The following is a 22373-nucleotide window of genomic DNA, read 5'->3' as shown; positions in this document are numbered from 1 at the left end:
CGGGTTTCCTGTGGAGGAGATACTGCTGAGCAATATTTACATCATACGCAGGCTCAAGTAAATTTCCAACATGGCGGACATGGAGATCGCTCTAACAACCGACAGTTCGGGGGAGTCGTTCTGCGTCTCTGTGTGGAGTATATCGTCCGGAATGCAGATTAAAACGTACAAAACAGGTAGCTGCTTGGCTCACGGGCTGAGTTTGTTGGGAAGTCAGTACGTACTCGGGGCGCAGATGGGTAAACCGATCTTGCACGTGTGGAACGTGGCAAAGGTAACTTTTTTTAATCAATAAAGTAACCATTCTCTGATATTAGATTATGTAAATTCCGCTTGCATTCTGAGCTGCATTCTTTGGGGGAAATTTGAAAAATATCCCTTAAAATACATGCACTCTAAAAAATGATGCCCTAAAATATACTTATCCCAGAAGTAAAAATGTGACGGTTCACGAGAAAACCAAACATGGCTTCATTTGCATACAGCTTTAATCCGCTTCGCAAATGCGAAGTTTCCGTTATGCGAGCGCAAACTATCCGTTTAGAAAGAGCAAGCTTTCCATTACGCGAGCGCGAACTATCCGTTTAGCAAGAGCATGCTTTCCGTTACGCGAGCGCGAGCTTACAAAGTCGATTGATGTCGTACAACTCAGCCAAGCATCGGTGAAGCATTTACGTCGATTTTTCGGAGTTCGAGCACAACTTTCGCACTTATTCCTCCAATACTTCAATACATCACAAATCCCTACATAACTAACACCGCATTTATCCCTGAAGTACATAAACTAAGGATTTCTAAGTCATTCCTGTGTGAATACAATAGCGCGGCTAAGATTAGTGATTTATTTGACCGGTTTTCATGTTTCGGTTTCAGCGTTGTTTAACAAAAAACTTCGGCCAACTTACACCAGTTGGAAGCACAACTTTCACACTTATTCCTTCAATACATAACAAAACCCTACGTAACTAACACCGCATTTATCCCTGAAATACATTGACTAAGGATTTCTTAGTCATTTCTGTGTGAATCCAGTAGTGCAGCTAATATTAGTGATTAATTTGACCGGTTTTCGTGCTTTGGTTTCGGCGTTGTTTAAAAGAAAACTTTGGCCGACTTACACCAGTTCGAAGCACAACTTTCGCACTTATTCCTTCAATACATCACAAAACCCAACGTAACTAACACCGCATTTCTCCCTGAAGTACATAGACTAAGGATTTCTTAGTCATTCCTGTGTGAATCCAGTAGCGCGGCTAAGATTAGTGATTTATTTGACCGGTTTTCGTGCTTCGGTTTCGGCGTTGTTTAAAAGAAAACTTTGGCTGACTTACACCAGTTCGAAGCACAACTTTCGCACTTATTCCTTCAATACATCACAAAACCCTACGTAACTAACACCGCATTTATCCCTAAAGTACATAGACTAAGGATTTCTTAGTCATTCCTGTGTGAATCCAGTAGCGCGGCTAAGATTAGTGATTTATTTGACCGGTTTTAGTGTTTCGGTTTCGGTGTTGTTTAAGCAAGAACAACCAAGATACAGGAGTTCGTAGTGCAGCATTCGCACTTATTCTTACAATGCAATACAGTAAAAGAGTTCAAACACATTTGAAATCAATACTATTTAGTTACTATTAGCAAATAATCATACATGATATTTTCGGCCTTATTTACATTTACAATGCATCGCTGAAAGAACATATAATCGACAATCAACCTTGTCTCTCCTTGTTGATTGTGCTTGATTAAAAAAATTCATCGATCTAGCTATTCAAAAGTTTTGGCTTTTTCACTTTCGTAGAAATACTCGATGAAGAGATCTACTTCTTTCTCTCAAATTAATATCCATGGTTTGTTTATTTCAAGTCTTTGTCGAAGTGATAACTCCCCGCTGTTAAAAATTTCTGATCAAAAGTTTGCACATTCGTAACAGTTAAAACGATGAAAATAAAAGATCGACATTCCTTCATTGCTAAGCAGCTTTCGCACATTCGTAAAAATAAACCCGATGAAGAGACATTCTTTCCTTCGAATCATTAGCCATGTTTATTACAAATCTTTGTCGAAAAACGGCTACCCACTGTTCAAAAGTTTTGGCTTATGCACATTCGTAGAAAGGAAGCTAGATCAATGCGATTTGAAGCACACATGCTTGTCGAGAAAGTCGGCAAGCGCTATTGTTCTTAAATCGAGCATACATTAAATTTATTGAAAGTTTGGAGTCGCCTTATGCTCAAATTTCTAGCGAGCGCAAGCTTGCCGTTTTTGCTCTAGGGTCTTTCCATTACGCGAGTGGGAACAATCTGTTTTGGGTCTAGGGTCTTTCCGTTACTCGAGCGCGAACATTCAGTTTTGGGTTTAGGGCTTTCCGTTACGTGAGCGCAAACTTTCCGTTTCGCTATCGCGAGCAATCCGTTTATATTCCGCGAAACGGCAAACCCACGAGTTTGTTTTTTTCCGTGAACTGTCACAATTTAACCCTATAAAATACCAAAACATAGAGAGGTTAACAAAGTCTAAAATGACAAATTGTCAAAGCGTTTTGTTTAGAATAGAAGTCGAAAGTATTATATAATCTAGAAAATGTTGGCTTGTAGAGCCTCTTTCGGCAAACCCCTAAAATACCAATTAATATTTTCTCTCAAGTATCCCCTCTCATGTCAACATGGGAAAAAACAAGAAGTTAAGCCACTGGCTTGATGGTGCTATCACTTTCTGCATAGTATAATGGTAGGATAAAATCTTTTTCAATGCATATATTAGGCAAATGGGCTAAGGGGACTTGCGCTAAGAGATCACGAGAATGCGCTCAGGCTTTTAGCAGCAAAATAACTGCAAAAAAGCAACTTATTCAGTGCTAACGAAAAAAGCCAGAATCCTTTTTTTTCTAGAAAGGGTTTAATTTTATTTAAAGATTTTTTCCATCGTTCTCTGATTATATTGTTTTGAATTTGCCACCCAGAAAGGTCATGTGATCAAGTCGCCTATTGTGGCTCATAGAGTGGCAGATCCAGGGGAAGAATTGTGAGGGTTGCAATAAGAGAAAAAAATGCCAAAAATAAGAGGGCACCCAATTCCATGCTGCAACATAATTCAAAGCTAAAACACAAAATCTGGCTGCTCAAAGTTTTAATCTATAATATTTCTTCATGGATATTTTTTTAGGAACAGCTCCACATGAAGATGATCTGCCCTGGCCGCATTTCAGCTGTAACTTGTTCCCCAGATGGTAACTACTGTGTTGCTGCCTGTGGAGAGAAAATATATGTCTGGCAGGTGAGTGAAATGCCATATTAGAATAATCTTGCCCATTGTCTTCTGTTGAGGCTCACTTGCTTTCAAGGGTTTTTTCTAGGGGTAGTTATAATATTGAAGAGTACAGTGGCAATGAAACAAAAAGGGATACCATTTGGCTAAATAAAACTGTCTTCATTAACAGTGTGTTTTCTTAGAACTGGGTATTTCAAGCCACAGATGTTTACATTTTACCTTGTGATTGCATATTTAAGGTTGGAACAGGCAGGCTTCATGCAGTGATTGCGCGTCATTACCAGAGGGTGACATGTCTGGTTTTTACAGATGATGGTACCCATCTTATCTCAGGCGGAGATGATAATATGGTGATTATCTGGAGCATGGCAGAGTAAGCAATAGAATCGTAATTCAGTCATGTACAGCATTCCTAAAAATGTTCAAACATGATTATTTTGTAGGGAGGGTTTTTTAAAATAGAATACTGTAGACAAGTTTTAAATTTTGAAGTGTTGAAGCCTGTGAGGTTGAATGTGCTTTAAGGGGGCATGGCATACATGAAACCTAGATAAGATACATCTAACTAATAGGACAGTTGAATGTGGGGCAATTAGATGCTTGAAAAGTTTATATAGGCTTAGGTTTATATTAATTTAATTATGAATTTGACCTTTTCTAGATTACTGTGTCAATCATCACCAAGTTTATCATCTGAGCAGTCCCTAATCCCTACCTATACCTGGTCTGACCATGCCCTTCCTGTGACAGACATACACTGCAGCAGTGGGGGCTCAAGAGCTAGGGTGTTCACCTCTTCATTAGATCAGACATGCAAGGCATGTATTGCTTACGCTACCATCCTCTAGAATATTGCTAAATATATTCACTTGTATATTGTTTCTAGCAATATTTAGGTTCAAAGTTTGTAAAAGGAGGGCTCACACACTTTCTCAGACCACACACATGCTCGCAAGCCTTATTAATGAGGTGGGAGCTTTAAGAATGTCAGTCACTTCCTTTGTTATTGCTTATCATTGAAAATACAATGGTTTATTTGCAAGTAAAATTTTAAAAAAACATCCATAATTGAAGTCTGATACTTTATCAATGATATTTTATAGAAAATTTCCCAGTTACTTGCTTGAATTAGCCGATGAAAGTGGATTCTTTGTGTGACTTAGCACAATGCTAAATTTGAGCGGGAGCATAAAATGGCCGTGTGATTGGCCTTTTTTGATAGAGCTTTTATGGTTTCTCTTCCTAGCGTGCAGTTGTAATCATTTTTTCCCACACTCTGCCAGGTTGAGGTGGGTTGGTGTGGTGTCAAAACCCCTGACTCCCCACTGGTTATGGGCCTTATGAGCTAATATATATTCCTAACTGATTTTCACAGCTCTACAGCCTTGCTTCTGGGGATCTGCTCTGCTCATTTGTATTTGACTGCAGTATTACAGCAATAGTGACAGACCCTGCTGAGTACAACCTCTTTGCTGGAGCATCGAATGGCAGGATATACCAGATAATGTTGTACAATCCTGTAAGTGAAAATGGGCTCTTAAGTTGACTTCTGTAAGTGCTTTGTCTCATGGTTGTGGTTTTTATAATTTGATTGTATGTGTATTCAGGGATTCAAGCAGGAAAATCATATCACCAATGAGGGTGCTCTTAACTTTACTGGACACAGGTAAGCTTTTGGCGTATGTAAATGCTATAGCTGAATTACATGTTCAGTAAGCAACACTATATTACTGCTTAAAGTGCAGTCAAGACTTCTGTGTGACTCCACGCAATGTCATACCCGCCATAGTGGAAATACAGCACGGTGTAAATGGATAGTGTGTATGAGTGAGTAAAACAGTTTAAAAAATATTAAATCTCTGGGTGTCAGCAAAAAACTGACAGATGGACAGTGTTCTTGAGGCCTTGTTAAACTAGGTGACATGTCGAGTGCGACATGTAGAGTGCAACATGTCGCCTAACCTAGTTTAGCCACCTCCAGCGACAAAATTTTGTACAGTAGAATGCGACACAAAAATGCTTATCAACTATCCGAGAAACATTGCTTTGTTGCTGCTACAGTATAAGATTTGGCGCGTGCTACATGTCTCCCTGGGTGGCTAAACTAGGAGACATGCAGGCAGAATGTTGCACACGCTCGACATGTCGCCTAGTTTAGCCAGGCCTTTGGCAAGTAGAAGATTGTGGCAAGGGTTGGGCCCGGAATAGCCTCACATCTTTTGATTATTATTCATGTCTAATCATGACTCGTGTATTACTGTAGAAGCTATGGTTGTTTTTCCTACTGAAATCATTGCTGATTTCAGATAAACCAAAACACTAAATCCCTGTATTTTCTTGTAGCAAACAGGTCACTAGTTTAGCTGTCACAATGGATGGAACAGTACTTCTCTCTGGTTCTAATGACAACACAGCACGGGTGTGGCACATACAAAGCAGGCAATCCATAAGAACTTTAACACATAAAGGTAGGACTTTGAAAAGAATTTGTTAGGCCACTTAGATACAGTATTTTGTTAAGCAAACATTTCATTTGTTAGATATTACCTAATAAACACTAAAATTTTTTTTAAAGGTGCAGTCACAAATGTACAGATAATTCGTCGACCAGTCAATTTTACAGATCCACTTAGTCGAAATCTTTGGCCGCCCCTACAGCCCTTCAAAAGACATATGGAGTCCCGGTCGAGCAAATCAAATGATAGCGTACAAGACACAGGAGTTGCCGTAAATCTTAGTAACAAAATACCAAAGGTCGGTTCTCCTGATTTATTTGGTTTTGTTTTTACAAACTGACCATTATACTTTTTTGCTCGCAGGAAACCCTAGATTTAAAGACAAGAGTAAGAACGATAATGGTATGTGGAGCACTATACAGATAACACTATAGGGCCATTCTTGAGGGAAGGCACTGGAGGTGCTCTGTCACGAGGGTAGTCTCTTGGCTTAGCTTAGTTACCCAAAATACTGCTGATTCACTGTTACATAAGCCTCCTCTTCAATATTTTGCAAAATTTTCCTGGGGTGAAACGCCCATATTTCAAATGATCCAATTAGTAGATCCAGGGATGTTGTAAAAATTATGTTCATGAATTTCTTAGCCGGATTCAGTGAAGTAATAATACAGCTAATCAAAATCTCAATTACTTTTTTTTAGGTTGACAATGATCAAAAGACTAAGGCTACTGCAGTCAGCAAGCGAAGCCACGAAGACCTCATCGAGGATGTTCAACAACTGAAGAGGATTAACCAGAACTTTTATCAATTCGCTGTAGAGGAATTAATGGCTGAAGTTCACAAGTCTCTAGAAGGCACATGACCCGGAGAGCTGCCTTTGGCTAATTGCCATGAGAGTCGCTGATTATCATGCAAGGTGAATATTGCCTCGTAGCCACCTGTAGGTATGCTGTAGAGCCAACTAGTATTGAAATAGGCCTTATGTGCAGTAAAATATCGTAGAGAGTTCCCTAGGGGAGTTATCGTAAGGCCTTTAAAAATGGCCGTAGAGCTTTATTATGGTAATACCATGATCAACTCGAATTCTATTGTTTTCTGAGGGAAACTTACTAACATAATTCCCTCGAAAACAAGAGATTGTTCTAAATGCCTGTCTTCTAGTTTGTACAAGGAAAATAAATAGAAGGCAGCATTCCCAACACAGGAATAGACCCTGCACCGAAAAAAAAATAAAAAAAAAGCATTTCATCTTGTGATGCCGAAACCACTTTAGAAGGGATGATGTTTCATTTCTATTTGTGTGTCAGTAACGTCACAGAACAAAACTGTATAGAGCAACTAGTATGTAAATCTTTCCGTGTGTGTGTTCGCCTAATGCAAATTCATAGAACCATGTTTGCTCATCCAACATTACTGGTAATTTATAGTTTTCTCTGTGGACATGGTATTACACGCTTATATCATGGCAATTTGTGATTAAATTCCCCCCTCGGGATGACAAGTAAAGGTATAATTTAAGTACATTTAACATTTAATTGATTGTCTTGACTCATTCCTCATACAATTCATATCCTTCACGTTGTACATACAAGTGTGATCTTCTTTGTGGGCGTGGTTTCTGCCATCGCTCGTAATCTTTTTATCCAAAACAAGCAAGCTTTTTAAGTGCCTTGTGTATTTTCTATATAATTTCAAACAATTTTCAAAATGTATTGAATTCCTATTCACCTACCTCACATCTTCCCACAACTTTGCGACGCGAGCGTGAAACCGACGCCAGGAGTCAAAATTGTAAACAAGATGGCAAAGTTTGTTTTTATCCTCGGTTCCGCGCGCGCGTCGCAAAGAGCTGTAGGAAGAAGTAGGGAAAGTGGATGATGATAAAATCGAGTTAAATGCTATTGGCGCGTAGCTAGGGGTGCGTAGGATGGGCGCGCATCCCCCCTTAACCACCAAAAAATTAGTTATTTAGCAAATAGATCTCATTTTTGCGTGAGTCTCTCCTCAAATACATGCACAGATGACGTCACAGCGTCATAAAAAAAATCCGATCTATTTTCTTTATACAACAATAAAAATGATAGAGGACAGACGGACAAAAAATCCGATCTATTTTCTTTATACAACAATAAAAATGTTTTCTTACGTTACAGTCTAGTTTCGGTGAGCGCGCGCATGCTGACGCCAAGCGGGAGTGTCCTCTAAAGCCTAGTGCACACTAGCGACATAACGACATGTGCGCGCGCACTTTTATCTTCGACATAACGACATAACGATGTTTTTTCTTTTATGTCATTATGTCCACGTCGTTATGTCGGGCTAATGCCTGGTGCACACTAGTTGCATAATGACATAGGCGCGTGCACCCTTAAGGTTGGTTCTCACTTGGACGTAAGCGCAAGCGGAACGCACGTAGTTTTCCGATTCTCACTAGAACATAAGCGCATGCGGAAGCGCAAGAGAACGCAACTGCTTGATTTTCTTGCGCTTGTGTTTGACCGATTCTCACTTGTGTTGCGCTTCCGTTTGCGCTTACTTCCTAGTGAGAACCAACGTTTATGTTCGCCTATGTTGTTATGTCGTTATGTCACTAGTGTGCACTAGGCATAAACATAGTGCGCGCGCCCATGTCGTTATGTTGTTATGTTGCTAGTGGGCACTAGGCATAAAAACACATTGAACCTGGACCAATCAAAGCGCGCGATTTACTTGTGTCGTTGTATGATTCTTATTGAAGGATTGTCAAATATGATACTTTTCCATTTGTTTTTTAATATAATTTCCATTACGGCGCACCCCTAGCTACTTCAAAATCCCTGCGCAAGTTCTGTATTCCCGTCCATACTCAATGAGTGTGAAGTGCGAGTATACAGTCGTTTAAGAAAAGGTTGTCGTCAACCGGCTTTTGCGACTACGCGACACCCGCATGTAAGCATGTAAGCATGGGTAAAAAAAACCCTGAAGCGCCTATCTGCATATATATTAGCCGCACCACATAAATTAGGCTTAGACACGGGCGTAGTTCTTAAATATGGCCATGATTCTTTGACATGTATGTGACTGGACATCTCTCTATAAACTTTTATGTACAAATGTTGGTGATCCTCGCTGCCTGCATGTAAAGACAAACTGGGCACCAGGTGAATTGTACCTGAAATGCTAAATCCAATATTGCGATAAAAGATTTTGGCCTTATTTAAACGTCGTGCCAAAGTCACACCGTTCTGGTTTGATTGAGGTTCGACCATAGAGCGGTTCCTTAGTAAACATAGGGTCGAGCTTCTCATTAATTCAATTTCGTGCACAAGAAACGGCGTGCTAGCGTCGCATTATCTGACGACTTTCACTAGAGCGGCACAAAAATGCGACGCTAGCACGCCGATTAGTCTATTTATCGCATAAGTTTATGCCAATTCTGTCTATTATTTTTTTTTAAATAACTCAGCAACCAATAGGGAGATGAGCCAGGATTTTTCCAGAAGTACGTCAATGTTTCTTTTTATTTCATATGATCTCTAGCCTGGGTGACAAGGGCTCGTCTCGGAATGGTGAAGCTCTTCCGCCGTCATTCATTGCGGGTGCTTTTCGGGTTTCTTTGGCGTTTGTTCGTGGCGCTTTCGATTTTCGACGATGCAAGAACCTCTAGAACATGATCTCTTGTATCTTTGTGCAATGACTTTATGAGTTGATAGCTACGCATTGGGAGCAGTCTTGGACTGATGTCCTAGTCTTTGATAGACGTGAGAGCAGTATTTCTTTTCGATGTACATGTGGACAACACGCTCGAGTCGTAAACAACAGCGTTATTTTCAATACTTGTTGTAAGAGCGTTGCTATAGTAACAACCCCACAACAGGCTTTCGGTCAAGTGTGAGCGGCCAAACAGCGCGTATAATGGCGGCGAGCAACCAGTGGCCGGGGACGATGCATAGAGATCTTGACAGAGCTTGTCACGCTTAGTACGCGTCACCACACCTAGAGGCGAACATAAGCAGGGTCAACAGCTATGATAATCACATGTGATAACACCTATGTGCGATGGTATACAGTATCAATTATAGAGAAAGGGGTGTAGCTATGATAGCAAAGATATACAGTATCAATTATAGAGAAAGGGGTGTAGCTATGATAGCAAAGATATACAGTATCAATTATAGAGAAAGGGGTGTAGCTATGATAGCAAAGATATACAGTATCAATTATAGAGAAAGGGGTGTAGCTATGATAGCAAAGATATACAGTATCAATTATAGAGAAAGGGGGGTAGCTATGATAGCAAAGATATACAGTATCAATTATAGAGAAAGGGGTGTAGCTATGATAGCAAAGATATACTTACAGTATCAATTATCCTACGGGCAAAGGTATGCAGTACCAATAATAGAAAAAGGGGTGTAGCTATGATAGCAAAGATATACAGTATCAATTATAGAGAAAGGGGAGTAGCTATGATAGCAAAGATATACTTACAGTATCAATTATAGAGAAAGGGGTGTAGCTATGATAGCAAAGATATACTTACAGTATCAATTATAGAGAAAGGGGAGTAGCTATGATAGCAAAGATATACAGTATCAATTATAGAGAAAGGGGTGTAGCTATGATAGCAAAGATATACAGTATCAATTATAGAGAAAGGGGAGTAGCTATGATAGCAAAGATATACTTACAGTATCAATTATCGTACAGGCAAAGATATTCAGTACCAATAATAAAAAAGGGGGGTAGCTATGATAGCAAAGATATGCAGTATCAATAATAGAGAAAGGGGAGCAGCTATGATAGCATGTACAGACAAAGATATACCGTGTCAATAACGAACTAAATACCGTATATCGGGTGATACATACATGGTATATAGCTTCTATGATCACAAATCCCCGTACTGTATGACGGACTAAATACCGTATATATGGTGATACATACATGGTATATAGCTTCTATTTAAGTAAATCCCGGTACTGTATGACCGGACTAAATATTGGGTACAACTAACCGGGTATATAGCACTCTGAGTACTCCTGAATGCCAACGTTGCCGTACGAAGAGCTGCGCAAATTCCTCCAGCTGATTGTGTTTCCGGACCACGTTCCGCACCCATAGCCCATACTTTGAATGATATCATCAGGAAGTGCAACGTCCCACATGTCGAAGTTGGACAGAGTGCCAATAAATACTTGAGTAACATCGAACCCTCCCCCTGAAATAAAGGCATTGTCAGATAGTAAGTGGCTTGCCTTTTGCAGGGAGAGAGAGAGATCTGAATAACAATGTCGTGCCTGAATAATACTCTGAAAGATGCGCACTGAAACATTTTTGTACCTCGTTGGTTTATTTGGCGCCCTGGGAGCTTCTTTAATATAGCTTATTTGAGGGTGGGGGGCAAGCATTCACGGTACTTCACGAAACTGTGACGGTGGCCACACTAGCGTGGATGACAAATTCTTTCTCCAATGTTTGATATGTCAGTATTCTGCTCACCTACGCTGTCTTGATCTTGGCCCAGGACTAATGAGCCACCTCCACCTATCTTGACCCCAGACTTCATCCCAGTGGCGCTGAGCTTTAGTATGCCATTGACGAAGCTTTTGTAAACACCATTGACCGAATTCCAAAGGAAACAACCACTGTTCCAATTTCCATCGCGAAGATTTTCGGCTGCATGATATCTGGAATTCCAAAGACATTTGGATGAGAAACCTGCGTAGAGACACAGGTGTTGGATGGAATTTAAACCGATGAAAAGAAAAAGAAAGCCTGCACATAGTCGCTAGGAGTTAGTAAACGTGAATAAACTTCGGAAATAGTTTTGCGTAGCCAGAGACTGCCATTACAGCCAGCTTCCTTTTCTTTCCAGCATAAGAGCCGATGTTTCCGCCACAAGCGGGATTGTAATGTGAATTGATATGTGCCCATAGAAGTAAAGTTGCTATATACCCAAGAAGTAAAGTTGCTATATACCCAAATAAGAAAAGTTGCTATATACCCATAGAAATATCACATTTCAGACACCCAGACGTCTTTACGTAACCAATGGACCATTGCGAGCGTAAGTGAGAAAGCTGTCAAGATTTTAACGTTTATAGTCTTGCGTATTAGGATTTCTGCGGTTTGGATGAGCCCAAAACCACAGGATACGCTATAAAATATTTCGATCTCGGACAGCAATAATTATGAAGGATAGTGAAGGAGCAGCGATTATACGGTTACCTTGTTGCGTCGGACCTTAACAACGTAAGTGTATCAGACTTGATAAAAAAGAATAAGGCATTGTTATGGTGAATGTTCGCGTACGATATCAACGGGATATCGTAGGTGTTCGAGACATCTGTCTTGAACCATATACATGCTGTCACGGCAAACAGATCCGGGATGACGCCGTCGTACTTCACGTAGTTCCCCGTCGAACGCGTGCCGAACACCATTTGGTAGTTATTATCTCGCGCTGAAATCACGTGATAAATGATAACTAACATTGCCATGAATAATTTGGTCTTTACAAAGAGGTACAATAAGGTTTAAAGATGTGCTACGACTAGTAAGCACCATGGTTACCAGATGATACAAAAGAAAAAATATACTTTCTGCTCTCTGTCATAAGCCAAATGTAGAGCTTTCCTTGAAGCTGATCTTTTCTTGTAAGGAAGATCGCGATTCGGCATCCTAGTATACCCATCACCCTAGTTGTACCACAGGAAGGCCAGTATACTGGGTAATGCTTACCAGTCAGTGATGACTTTGGTTTGTGCCACAGAAAACTCATCGGTCCATTCATTACTCACCAGTCAGCATGATTTCGGGCCTTTCTTTAACCTGGACATTTCCGTTGACATTGTTCCTCACGTCAGGCCAGGCTACCAAGTCACCAGCCTCGGCACCAACCCCGAGTGACATACCATCGATCACTTTGCCGGGAAGGACTCGGCTCCACAGGTTGAACTGGGTGATGTTTCCCACAAAACTTTGTTCTAAGTTGTGAGTACCATCTATTTGTTGCCCTTGACCAATTATCAATGTCCCTCCTCCCTCCACGCTGACACCTGACTGGAAGCTGGTGAATGTGGCCTTCTGAACCCCGTCATAGTAATGACAATGAAGGCCGCCGTCGCTGTCCCAAGTGAGACAAAAGTGGTGCCATACGTTGTCTACCATCCATGGACTTGAATAACGTCTGTAGCTAGCCAACAGAATAACAAAACTTCACCAAATATGACACTAATGTGCAAAGAGTGAAACATAGCAGAATATCAACGGACAGCTTCTTTACCTGTGGTAAAATGCATCTATGGCCAGCGAAACTCAAAGTTTTAACCAACTTCTAAAGCCGGGTTTTCACTAGCGAAGTAAACGAACACGGAAAAGTAAGTGGAGCCGTGCGAGAGCCCGGAAGGTCTTCAGGGCAAAAGTTATAGGGATGCTTTTGGGAAATTCGAAAGACACCCCTAAAATTTCCTGTGACTTGAATTGTCAACGTGTTGTGTTAAAAAAAAAAATTGATAGTCTAGAAAATACTAGCTGTTGCAGCCTTTTTGCGAACCCCTTAAAAATACCTGTTCTAATGGAAAAGCCGTATGGAAATCAGTGCGAAGAAAAGCCAAGCCGGACAGGCAGATAAAAACCGGTTTGTTTTTCTTCCTTTTCCTGTTCTTTCTCAGATTGTTTTTACTTTGCGATAACTTTTACACAAGCGGGAAGTCTCTTACATCATCTCCGCGTCCTTCGCCATCTCCGCTTTCTTCGCTAGTAAAAAAAACAAGCAGTTTGCTTACTTGTTCATAATATACAAATGAACAGCGGCGCTATCTCCTAAAAACATCTCCAGGGCTCGATGAAAGGAACTGATTCTGTAACTGAAGACTGTAATACCACCGCTAATCAGCTGACCCCAGAAGCATGCTGTGATCTTGACCAGGGTAGGGAGGGTGGGGGGATGAATGTAATCAGCCGTTGTTCTCGTTTTGTAGCCAATGAGATAATCAGACTGATTTACTGCAAAGAAAACAAAACAAATGTTTTGCTATGCCAAAACTTTCATATTCCAAAAATACAAATGAAAGCTTATAACCTAACCCCCCAAAAAAGTTTCCTCACCTCAAAGCAATTAAAAGAATTTTAAACTTTAAGAATAGGCCATTCCAGCTAAAAGCTTGCGGGCGTATTACAATAAACAATTACCTTGATTACCGTCATGCAAAGCGCGCCTCTTTAAGCTTGCAGTGATTGTTTTGTCCTTATTATTATATATAAAAAATGCCTGGATCCACTGGATTGTATTTTCTCGACGTTTCGACGAGAAATATGCGCGCGCATGCTTTTAGCTGAAATGGTCTATTTGAATTTCTGCATAGCTTTTCAACATAAAATTCCCGTACATGAGAGTAAGACCCTGTCCCCACGTATCCGTTTTCGTTTGAAAACGCAACCTTTTTGTCCCGTTTTCAAAAAGATCCGCGTCCACACCAAGCGTTTTCATTTTAATACGACCCGTCCCCACGAAAACGCAGAAACGATACATGAAGGGACGACAAGCTTTACAGCGCACGTACTCGCGTGCCAAATGGACTGGACCTGAGTTATAACGCCATCGTTTTCGAAAGGTTCCGTTTTCGTCCGTCTCCACGGCACCGAAAGAGTATCGTTATCAAATTGTTCCCCTCTGGGGATCGTTTTCAAATCGTTCCGTTTTTGGTCATCGTTTTCGCGTTTACGTGTGGTGGACAGATATCCGTATAAAAATGTTGCGTTTTTAAATGAAAACGGATACGTGGATACGGGGTCTAAGACGATTTGAAAACGGTATCCAGAGTGAAACAAAACGCTTCGTGTAGGCGCGGATCTTTTTGAAAACGGAAAAAAAGGTTGCGTTTTCAAACCTAAACGTATACGTGGGGACAGAGTCTAAACCTTTCATAACAACCTTATTTTTAACTGTCATTTTACAAAACACTGCTCAGTGTTGTGGGAGGGGGGTTTGGAAAGATTACAAACGGCTTTATTACAGTCTTAAGTCGTACATGAGTCGTATATAACTGATAGACATCAGTTATTTAAGTGATACAGAGTTTAGCGAAATTATTGAGTAGAATAGAGTAGGATGTTTGTAAAGCATTCAGATTGTTATAATAATATATTAAATTATTGTCATTGTCATTGGCGGCAGACTTGGGAGGGGAGGAGAGTCGGGCCGAGAAGCGTGAGCTTTTGCGACATGAAGACGAGGCAAGCTTTACCCTTCCCTACTCGTAAAAGTTGTCGACAGTGCCCCTCTCTTTCATAACAGAACTTGAAGAGCAAAAATCATCGTTTGAAAGAAGGTCTCTGTGGTTGTCGGTATTACGATAATTATTGAAGAGTATCGCAATATATTTTTCAGTCATAAATATACTCAATGATTCCCCTCTTACCTCTTGATTGACAGTTTGATGGCAACTGCATTCTGACGTCTCCATGGGAACTATCATAAAATTTCCTCCAGTGAACAAGGTCTGCCATCTCTACTGCGCATGCTCGTGAGCGTTCCTTGATCAGGTGATCACTGGTGGATTCGTTCCACATGTTAAAGTGGCTCATGGCACCGACATAGGATTTCCCCTCCGCAAAACTGCCACCATAAGCATCTTGCCTCTGTCCCAACACCAGTTTTCCTTGACCATGGAAAACGTGCCCGGCTTTGAGCTTTGAACCGTGGCCACGCTTGGCACCGTCGACATAGAACGCCCAATTGCCGTCAGTGCTGTTCCACTTGACACAGACTTGGTGCCATTGACCGTCAGCCAGGGAATCTATCTCCACAAACCTGCAATGAACGCGAAGACATGTCAGGAGGAACAATTGTTTTATCTGCTTTATTATCTGAGAAAGTAAAGCTCTTGATGATATGTAACAAAACCGAATAAATTGTTATTAAATAATTGCCATCAATAAAGAAACAAAAAAAAACTTTATTGTAATTGTAATGCTTAGTGTTTGCAAGCTAAATGTTTGCCAATATTTGGTGTGGTCCACAGGACCCCCAGGGGGGGGGGGTGCAAGGGGTGAAAGGCCGAAAGTCCATTTTTGGTTCTCAATAGACGTGCTATTTGCAGACAAATCTATAAAGCATAAGCTAGATCACTCTGGTATGTCCATCCATAAGTCGGGACTATTTTGTAGCCAGCTTCCCTCCTCCTCCCCAGTAAAAACTCAAGGAAATGGTTACTTTTTTAGCAATACTATAGCCCATAACACCCACCTTGCAATAGCATCCACCATCATGTGACACCTTGTCATGTTCGTATCGCATCCCACACGAATCTGGTGCGGCAGAGTCAACTCGGCATACGAGAAGAGAATGACTGGTTCAGCGGTGTAGAATGCCGTATTGAGCCACACGCATGCGGTGAATGATGTGAAGCCGCTGGACACATCGAGGACGGCGTAATCCGAAGTGCTTTGCTTTGTGAAAACCAAGTCAAAGTTCCCTGGGAATTAAATATTTTGAATCAAATCAGACCTAGATAAAAACAATTTTTCCTTTTTAAGGCCATATCTATGTAGGCACGGAGGGTTTTTTCTTTCTTTATAAATCGAAACCTTTTACTATGCCCTATTAGACTTCTCGACGCCCAGGCCAATATCTTACGGTAGGCAGGCCGTAACAGGCCTAGTAATTTTGGGGGGAGAGACACATTACAGAAACAATAAAAAAATTTGGGGAGGGGGGCACGGCCACGCCCCTACTGGTAATTTCCTTATAAATTTTGAAACTATTTGGGGTGTGCCCCAACCCCTGCTACGGCCATGGGTAGGGCAGGGGTATCATAGGGCGTGGTTGAATATAACAGAGTATTCATTTGATATATAGCCTTAATAATAATATACGGATTAAACGACAAACAGACACATATACCTTTGTATATCTCGCATCTATGGCCAACATAGTCCCCGCGACAAATACATTCGTACTTTTGGTGGTCATCGCACGACCTGACACATGTCCCACCATTGAAGCACGGAGAAGACGAACACTCATCAGGACTCTGAAAAAAACGGATTCACGCCAATACGCCCCAGTCCTTCAAGACACAGGTAGCCAGCACAGGGACTGCTAGACTCTTAGAAGAGCAAGAATTTACAAAAGAAATATGAAAAAACTAGCGTCTGCCCAAAAGCGAATAAAAGAAATATGAGGCTTGCCCCACAAAGCTTTCTAGCTACGGCATTGAGACCATCTTCCTAGGAGCACTCCTGTTATGATCGGACTACAGGGTTCAACAAGCAACAACTCTTTTTTAATAACGCACATGGCAAGCTTACATAACAGTAGTGAGTCACGTGGTGGCGTGACTCCATATATGGGACAACTCACAACATCTCCCTTTTAAGCTAAGCTATGATATTAAGTGAAAGTATCAAAACATAACAAAAAAAAATTCTAACATGGAGTATGTGTATATGTAAAATAGGACTGGGCTATGTGCCCATGACATAGTCATTGTGCCAAGGGGGTGCTGATCTGATGCGAGTTGATCTGCGTGGCGCTGGGTTGACTTATAAACATTTTCTTGTACATACAGTGGTGGTTCGTTAGATTTGCTGAGTGCGCGCCTGTTTCTGCGGTATTCTCTCCCAGCTTGATCAGTTATCACATACGACCTGGGTGTGTCATGGGTTCTGGTTATTCTAGCAGGGGTGTATGTTTTCTGACCTGGCTTCTGAAACCTTACCGTGTCACCCTCTTTCAATGGGGGGGGGGGGGGGGGCTTTTGACCCTTTGTCATAATACTCCTTAGTTTTCAACTGGCGATCCAGCAACTGCGAGCGTATATCATTATAAACACGTGGCATTAACTCCCATACTACCTTCATCTCACATGGAGTTGTATTCTAGTAGATTTGATGTTTTTCACTCTCTAGCTTCCATCGGACAAGTGGGGGAGGCATATCAAAGCCAGAAAAATATACATAATAAAAGAGACTAGAAACAAATTTGTTTGCACATGGCGTTCAAGCTATTGGCAATTGGAAAAGCAAAATATTTTGAACCGAAACAAATAAAAGTATAAGCCAAGGGCATTATTATTTCAATAATAAACAAAAGATAGACGAGTAATTGGTGCAAACGTCCGCATCCACAAATGAAATTGAAACGGTGCCGGTTCTCTACTCGTAGTTCGGTGGAAAACGGCTGAAATCAGACAGAACGCAATGCCACTTGTACCTATTATTAATGTCTACAATTCTTAAGTTATTTGCCGTCGTCGCCCACGTAGTCGTGTGGTCTTTGGTTAAGGTCTCTAGCAGACTAATAAAAGTGATATGCAAAAACAAAATACTTACAGTTTCCGTAGGACCGTAATAATAAAATTGTGCTCGTTCCTCCAAAGATTCGCTAGAGTTTGCTGATTGGTTGTTCAGCTCGCATTGATGTAAACCACTGCTTTCTGATTGGTAGTTGAACGATTGACAGCTGTCATTTCCGACGCATTCTATTGCGCAGTCTCCGTAAGAGTCAACTAGCATCGAGGACATCACGTGACCCGCGAGAGCTTTTCCTGAAAACACAAGCGAGTTCGAAATGCATGAGACCAGAGTCTTAGAAAGGAAACATACAATTCTTTGTGCTTGAGGGTTCCATACAAAAAGAAAATGTTTAAAAATAAACACTAATTGCGCCTTCCCAGTATGATGTACAGAGCAAGCATTGCTATTAGTGGCAATTTGAAAATTTCGGGAATTATAGACCAGGGGGATGGCCCAGGGCCACCACCCCCCCCCCCCCCCCCTTCTAGCAGCCAAAAGAGACATTATCTAAAATACAGTAAATACATGAGACAGTATCTAAAATACTAAAGAAAATGCCCCGAAAGGGCTTTTTGGGCCCCCTTCTGTTAAAAATCATGGCTTGACCTCTGTTAATATCGAGGTTTGACCAGTTTACCGCGAAAGGCAAACTGCAGGACGCGATTTCACGTTATACATATGCCCATTATTTGAATTAAGATTCTTTTGCAAGTGCTAAATCATTGTATAGCAATGGCCATCTAAAATGAGCCATCTAAAACGTTAAAAAAATATCGCTATAACACGACTGTTAAAAAAACACGGTCTTTGCATCGATAAGCTTTTTGTCTTCGTAGCAACAAGCGTTTAACAAGAAGTATGAAATTTGGCACCATGTTTATTTTTATTCATGCCGACCACTTTGACTTGCGCTAAAGGAATCATTCTCAAACGTATTTTTCACTTGTAAAACACTGATATTTAATATCAGTTGAAAGTAAACACAAAGTAAAAGCTAGCATTTATGTTAAACGTGGGGTCCCAGCCGTACAAAGCGTGAATGTCGAACGGCAAACGCGTTGGCAAGCCCTGGTCATGTGACCACTTGAGGTTCGCGGTCAGCCGGAAACCGCGAAAAACCTGGATCTTGAAGATCTCTGTTTCGCTAAGACACAAGTTATGTTTCTAGGCCTAGTTTTGCGCTTATTTAGCTAGTTTATAGTTGAAGTGTGGAAGCATTTTATATTATATATATTTTTTTGTCAGAAGGTAATGTTCTTATTTAAATCATTATTCTTTTTCTCTTACCCTTTACGGGGTTTTCAAACTTGTTCTCCTTGAGGACGCATTCGCTCCGAAGTGGCACGGCTGACCCGTCTGAGTAGCTCAGCAGTAGGAGCAGTGCAGCTCCACATGCAAACAGCATTCCCGGGTCAATCATCTTGACTGGAATGAAAAAAATGACGAATAATGCACAATGACAATAAAGTTATAGTATAGAATTAGACATGTGGAGCTCGCAAACTACAAAATTATTTCTTTTAGAATCTTAGTTTCTCTTGTTCTGGGTAGGGAAAAGGATGGTGGGGGGTGTGATCGTCCTATCTTTTAGGGTATACAATTTCTACAATCCCTTAGGGGTTGTTGAAGGATAGCTTAGAAAATGTCTGTAATATCATCCTTTTCAGCACTCTTTACATCTAAAATCATACTACTTCGACTATTACCAATTGCAACCAGCCACCAACAGCACCTTGGCCCATACCACCATGTTTATAGCCTAACATTCCCCCTTGCTTCAAGGCAACCTGAAAACACCATTGGCTGTAGTACTGACTGCATTAACTCTTGATTTTTATTTCAGGATAGTCCCCCTTTATAATATCCAAATAATATCCACTCATCTCTAATTTATTCAAGGGGCACGTAATCTTGAGGGTCCTTTTTTCTGAGGGTACTGATCCCAAAGAAGTCTATTGATCTACTAAAAAAGTTCTTTGTAGATTCTCCGAAAGTACACTCAATAAAAAAACAACACTAAAATAAATCAATAAGGCCCATTTAACAATATCTGATTATATGGCAAATTAGAAATATATTTTCTGTATCGGTTGTCTATCAAGTACAACCCATAAGAGCTCAGATCCTTCTTTATGCAAATAGTACCCTGAGTACTGTCAATAAAAACTACTAATAGCGTCATTGTTTTGGGTATTCTCTAGGTGGATTGGGAGGATATAATTTTATTAAAATATGAAAAGGTCGAAAAGTAAAAGTTATAAGCCATGTATTTTTATGCATTTGAGATTTGAAGGTCAAATACCTGAAGCAAAATCGAATTTTAAAATCCTGTTGTTATGTCCCTGTGTGTGTCCCTCGCTGAAGTTTGGTCTTCATTGGGGGGGGGGGGGGGGGGGTAGGTGGGGATGAGGACATACACCCAGTTTAGAGTGAAAAAAAATTCCTGGCTCCGCTTTTTGGCAGTGCTAGGCTAAATCTATATATTATTTTTACACGATAGGTACTGTATAATACTCTACACAATTCTATTTTTTTGATAAAAACAAACAATTCAAACATTAGAAAGAAAAAGAGAGAAATGACATGAAAATTGTTAGGATTTCGATGCAAAAGTTCTCAATTTTCACAACTTGTCGCGCGCGATGTTGACGAATCACGCCAGTTTTGACAACACGCGTGCGCTGTTTTACCATGTTTCAAACAAAAACTTGACTTTCCTAATTTGTACTTGTACGTGTATGTTATTAATAAGTAATCATACAGTTTTCTCATTCAATTCGGGATAAATTTGCACTTGTGAGTTTTTCAAAAAGCTCAAAAGACGGCTCGTGCAATTTTGAATCTTTTTGAAAAACTCACTCGTGCAAACTTATCCCGAATTGATCTCGAAACTATATGATTACCTATACTAATTAAAATTAGTCAATTTGGTTGTTAATTGACGACAAGTAATTTGCGCACCGTTTGTATTCATGTTATGCTTAATGCGGAGCAAGCCCTTTAATCGGAACTGCACAAACCAACAAGTAAGAGACCCATTTTAGCGTAAGCTACTAAATAAACTGTTGTATAGGTATAGGGGAGTAAATTATTAAAGTATTAAAGATTTCGAAGTTGAGAAATATCCATTATATTTATATTTCAATCCCAGATATTTCCTAGTCAGTGCCTTAAACTTTTGAAATTTACTCCTTTCTTTTACTTATAATTCCTAGTTGGTATCTGATTTTCTATATTAGTTGCTATAAACATTTGACACGTTTCATAATAAAATTATCTTCGACGAAAGTAAGTAGGTGCTCAGAAAGTTTGTGAAATATTCTGGAGCTGTACATGACATCTCGTTCCATTGAAGCCATTTTTCAAAGTGGTTTAGGAATAAAATTGACCGCCTAATAGGAAGACCTTGGGTAAGTTAACAAAAATATCAAACCTAGCGCGGAAGTCACCGATGTGACGGTGGCTTTATCTATGCACTTGTATAGGCTATGCGCTCTGAATTCAACTTACCGGGAATGAAAAAGATGAATCATGTCCTTCTACATTATTATCACCCTTCAAATGAGGGGGTTACTGACGCAGGTGCTGCCGACAACGTGTTAACAATAGTATCAACTACAATGGCGGGTTTTAATTGGGTCACACTTCCTTTGAGGACGTCCTTAGAAGTCTGCGAGAAAGCATCAGTGTTCACGCTTTCTTAGTCAGTGGGAGACATTGCACTTATTTACAAGGGCACACAATAGTCCTCTTTCCCGATACATTTAAATGGAATATTTCGTTGTGTGAATATGTTCTGATGCCGAAAATATCCATTTTAAAAGTTGCTGAAAAAAATTACCGGTTCCTTTTTCCCAGGAGGGACAAATCCTTTTTTCCCAGGCAGCATTGATTAATAATTGTTTTTCCCAGCCAGCAGTAGTTAGGCATTTTAGAACATGAATAATTGCCCGTATAACCGATCGATCGGGACGATTTTTTCCCCCAAGCATCGGCTCCAGCGCCCTCAAAAATATTCCCAGCACAACTAGTTCGACTCCACAAATTTGCCAGCAGAACCATTCGGGACATTTTTTTCCCAGCGACCGAGGAGTCTTACATCTTCCCAGCCAGCAAAACAACGGGCTGCGGAACAGACATTTTACGGAACAGATCCGTTTTGTGTCTTTGCACTTACTTATCTGAATCAATCATTTTCGTTTTTACCATTGATTCCTATTTTACTTCATGCATATGACTTAAATAATTGACTAGTTACCTTACAATGAAGTAAAATGTTTTGTATAGCTTTCATCATCGTGAAGTAAATTTCATTAAGTAAATTTTATTTAACCTTTTATTGAGTTATTCATTTAGAGAAAAGG

General features: G+C 40.4%; 2 protein-coding genes across 4 annotated transcripts; one reads left to right on the top strand and one right to left on the bottom strand.

Moving 5' to 3' along the window:
- Positions 1-63: 63 nt before the first annotated feature.
- On the top strand, positions 64-15282 carry LOC5510675 (WD repeat-containing protein 18). 3 transcript variants are annotated; one of them, XR_004295697.2, is made up of 11 exons: positions 64-274; positions 3166-3276; positions 3510-3643; positions 3932-4088; positions 4646-4789; positions 4878-4936; positions 5614-5738; positions 5846-6024; positions 6090-6128; positions 6428-6643; positions 15146-15282. XR_004295697.2 is itself a non-coding variant. In XM_032379838.2 (10 exons), exons 1-10 carry the CDS (start codon positions 71-73, stop codon positions 6587-6589), a joined length of 1314 nt encoding a protein of 437 aa, XP_032235729.1. In that variant the 5' UTR covers positions 64-70; the 3' UTR covers positions 6590-6947. The 3 variants fall into 3 exon arrangements, 1 of the variants encoding a protein (XP_032235729.1); XR_004295698.2 differs by lacking the exon at positions 15146-15282 and adding an exon at positions 9247-11472; XM_032379838.2 differs by lacking the exon at positions 15146-15282 and having other exon boundaries at positions 6428-6947.
- Positions 7241-21598, bottom strand: LOC5510676. The gene is made up of 12 exons (XM_032379837.2): positions 21520-21598; positions 19297-19434; positions 18046-18260; positions 16616-16745; positions 15959-16187; positions 15132-15523; positions 13497-13716; positions 12510-12904; positions 11938-12172; positions 11209-11396; positions 10724-10927; positions 7241-9702 (listed from the first exon to the last, which is right to left on the bottom strand). The coding sequence occupies exons 2-12, from the start codon at positions 19427-19429 to the stop codon at positions 9452-9454; spliced, it is 2592 nt and encodes an 863-aa protein (XP_032235728.2). The 5' UTR covers positions 19430-19434; positions 21520-21598; the 3' UTR covers positions 7241-9451.
- Between the last annotated feature and the right edge of the window lie 775 nt (positions 21599-22373).

Source organism: Nematostella vectensis, chromosome 1 (assembly GCF_932526225.1).
Source record: "Nematostella vectensis chromosome 1, jaNemVect1.1, whole genome shotgun sequence".
NCBI classification, from domain to species: domain Eukaryota; kingdom Metazoa; phylum Cnidaria; class Anthozoa; order Actiniaria; family Edwardsiidae; genus Nematostella; species Nematostella vectensis.
The sequence above is the reverse complement of the archived record's forward strand: the minus strand, read 5'-3'. Positions and strand labels throughout refer to the sequence as shown.

Bases quoted from the DNA above. Each gene is read 5' to 3' on its own strand.
- LOC5510675 (XM_032379838.2), top strand. From the start codon at position 71: ATGGCGGACATGGAGATCGCTCTAACAACCGACAGTTCGGGGGAGTCG. The intron at 275-3,165 runs GTAACTTTTTTT...ATATTTTTTTAG, and splicing joins ACGTGTGGAACGTGGCAAAG to GAACAGCTCCACATGAAGAT. The intron at 5,739-5,845 runs GTAGGACTTTGA...TTTTTTTTAAAG, and splicing joins AAGAACTTTAACACATAAAG to GTGCAGTCACAAATGTACAG.
- LOC5510676 (XM_032379837.2), bottom strand. From the start codon at position 19,429: ATGATTGACCCGGGAATGCTGTTTGCATGTGGAGCTGCACTGCTCCTA. The intron at 16,746-18,045 runs GTAAGTATTTTG...CGTTTTTTTCAG, and splicing joins ATTACGGTCCTACGGAAACT to AGTCCTGATGAGTGTTCGTC. The intron at 11,397-11,937 runs GTAACCGTATAA...TTGGAATTCCAG, and splicing joins TTAAGGTCCGACGCAACAAG to ATATCATGCAGCCGAAAATC.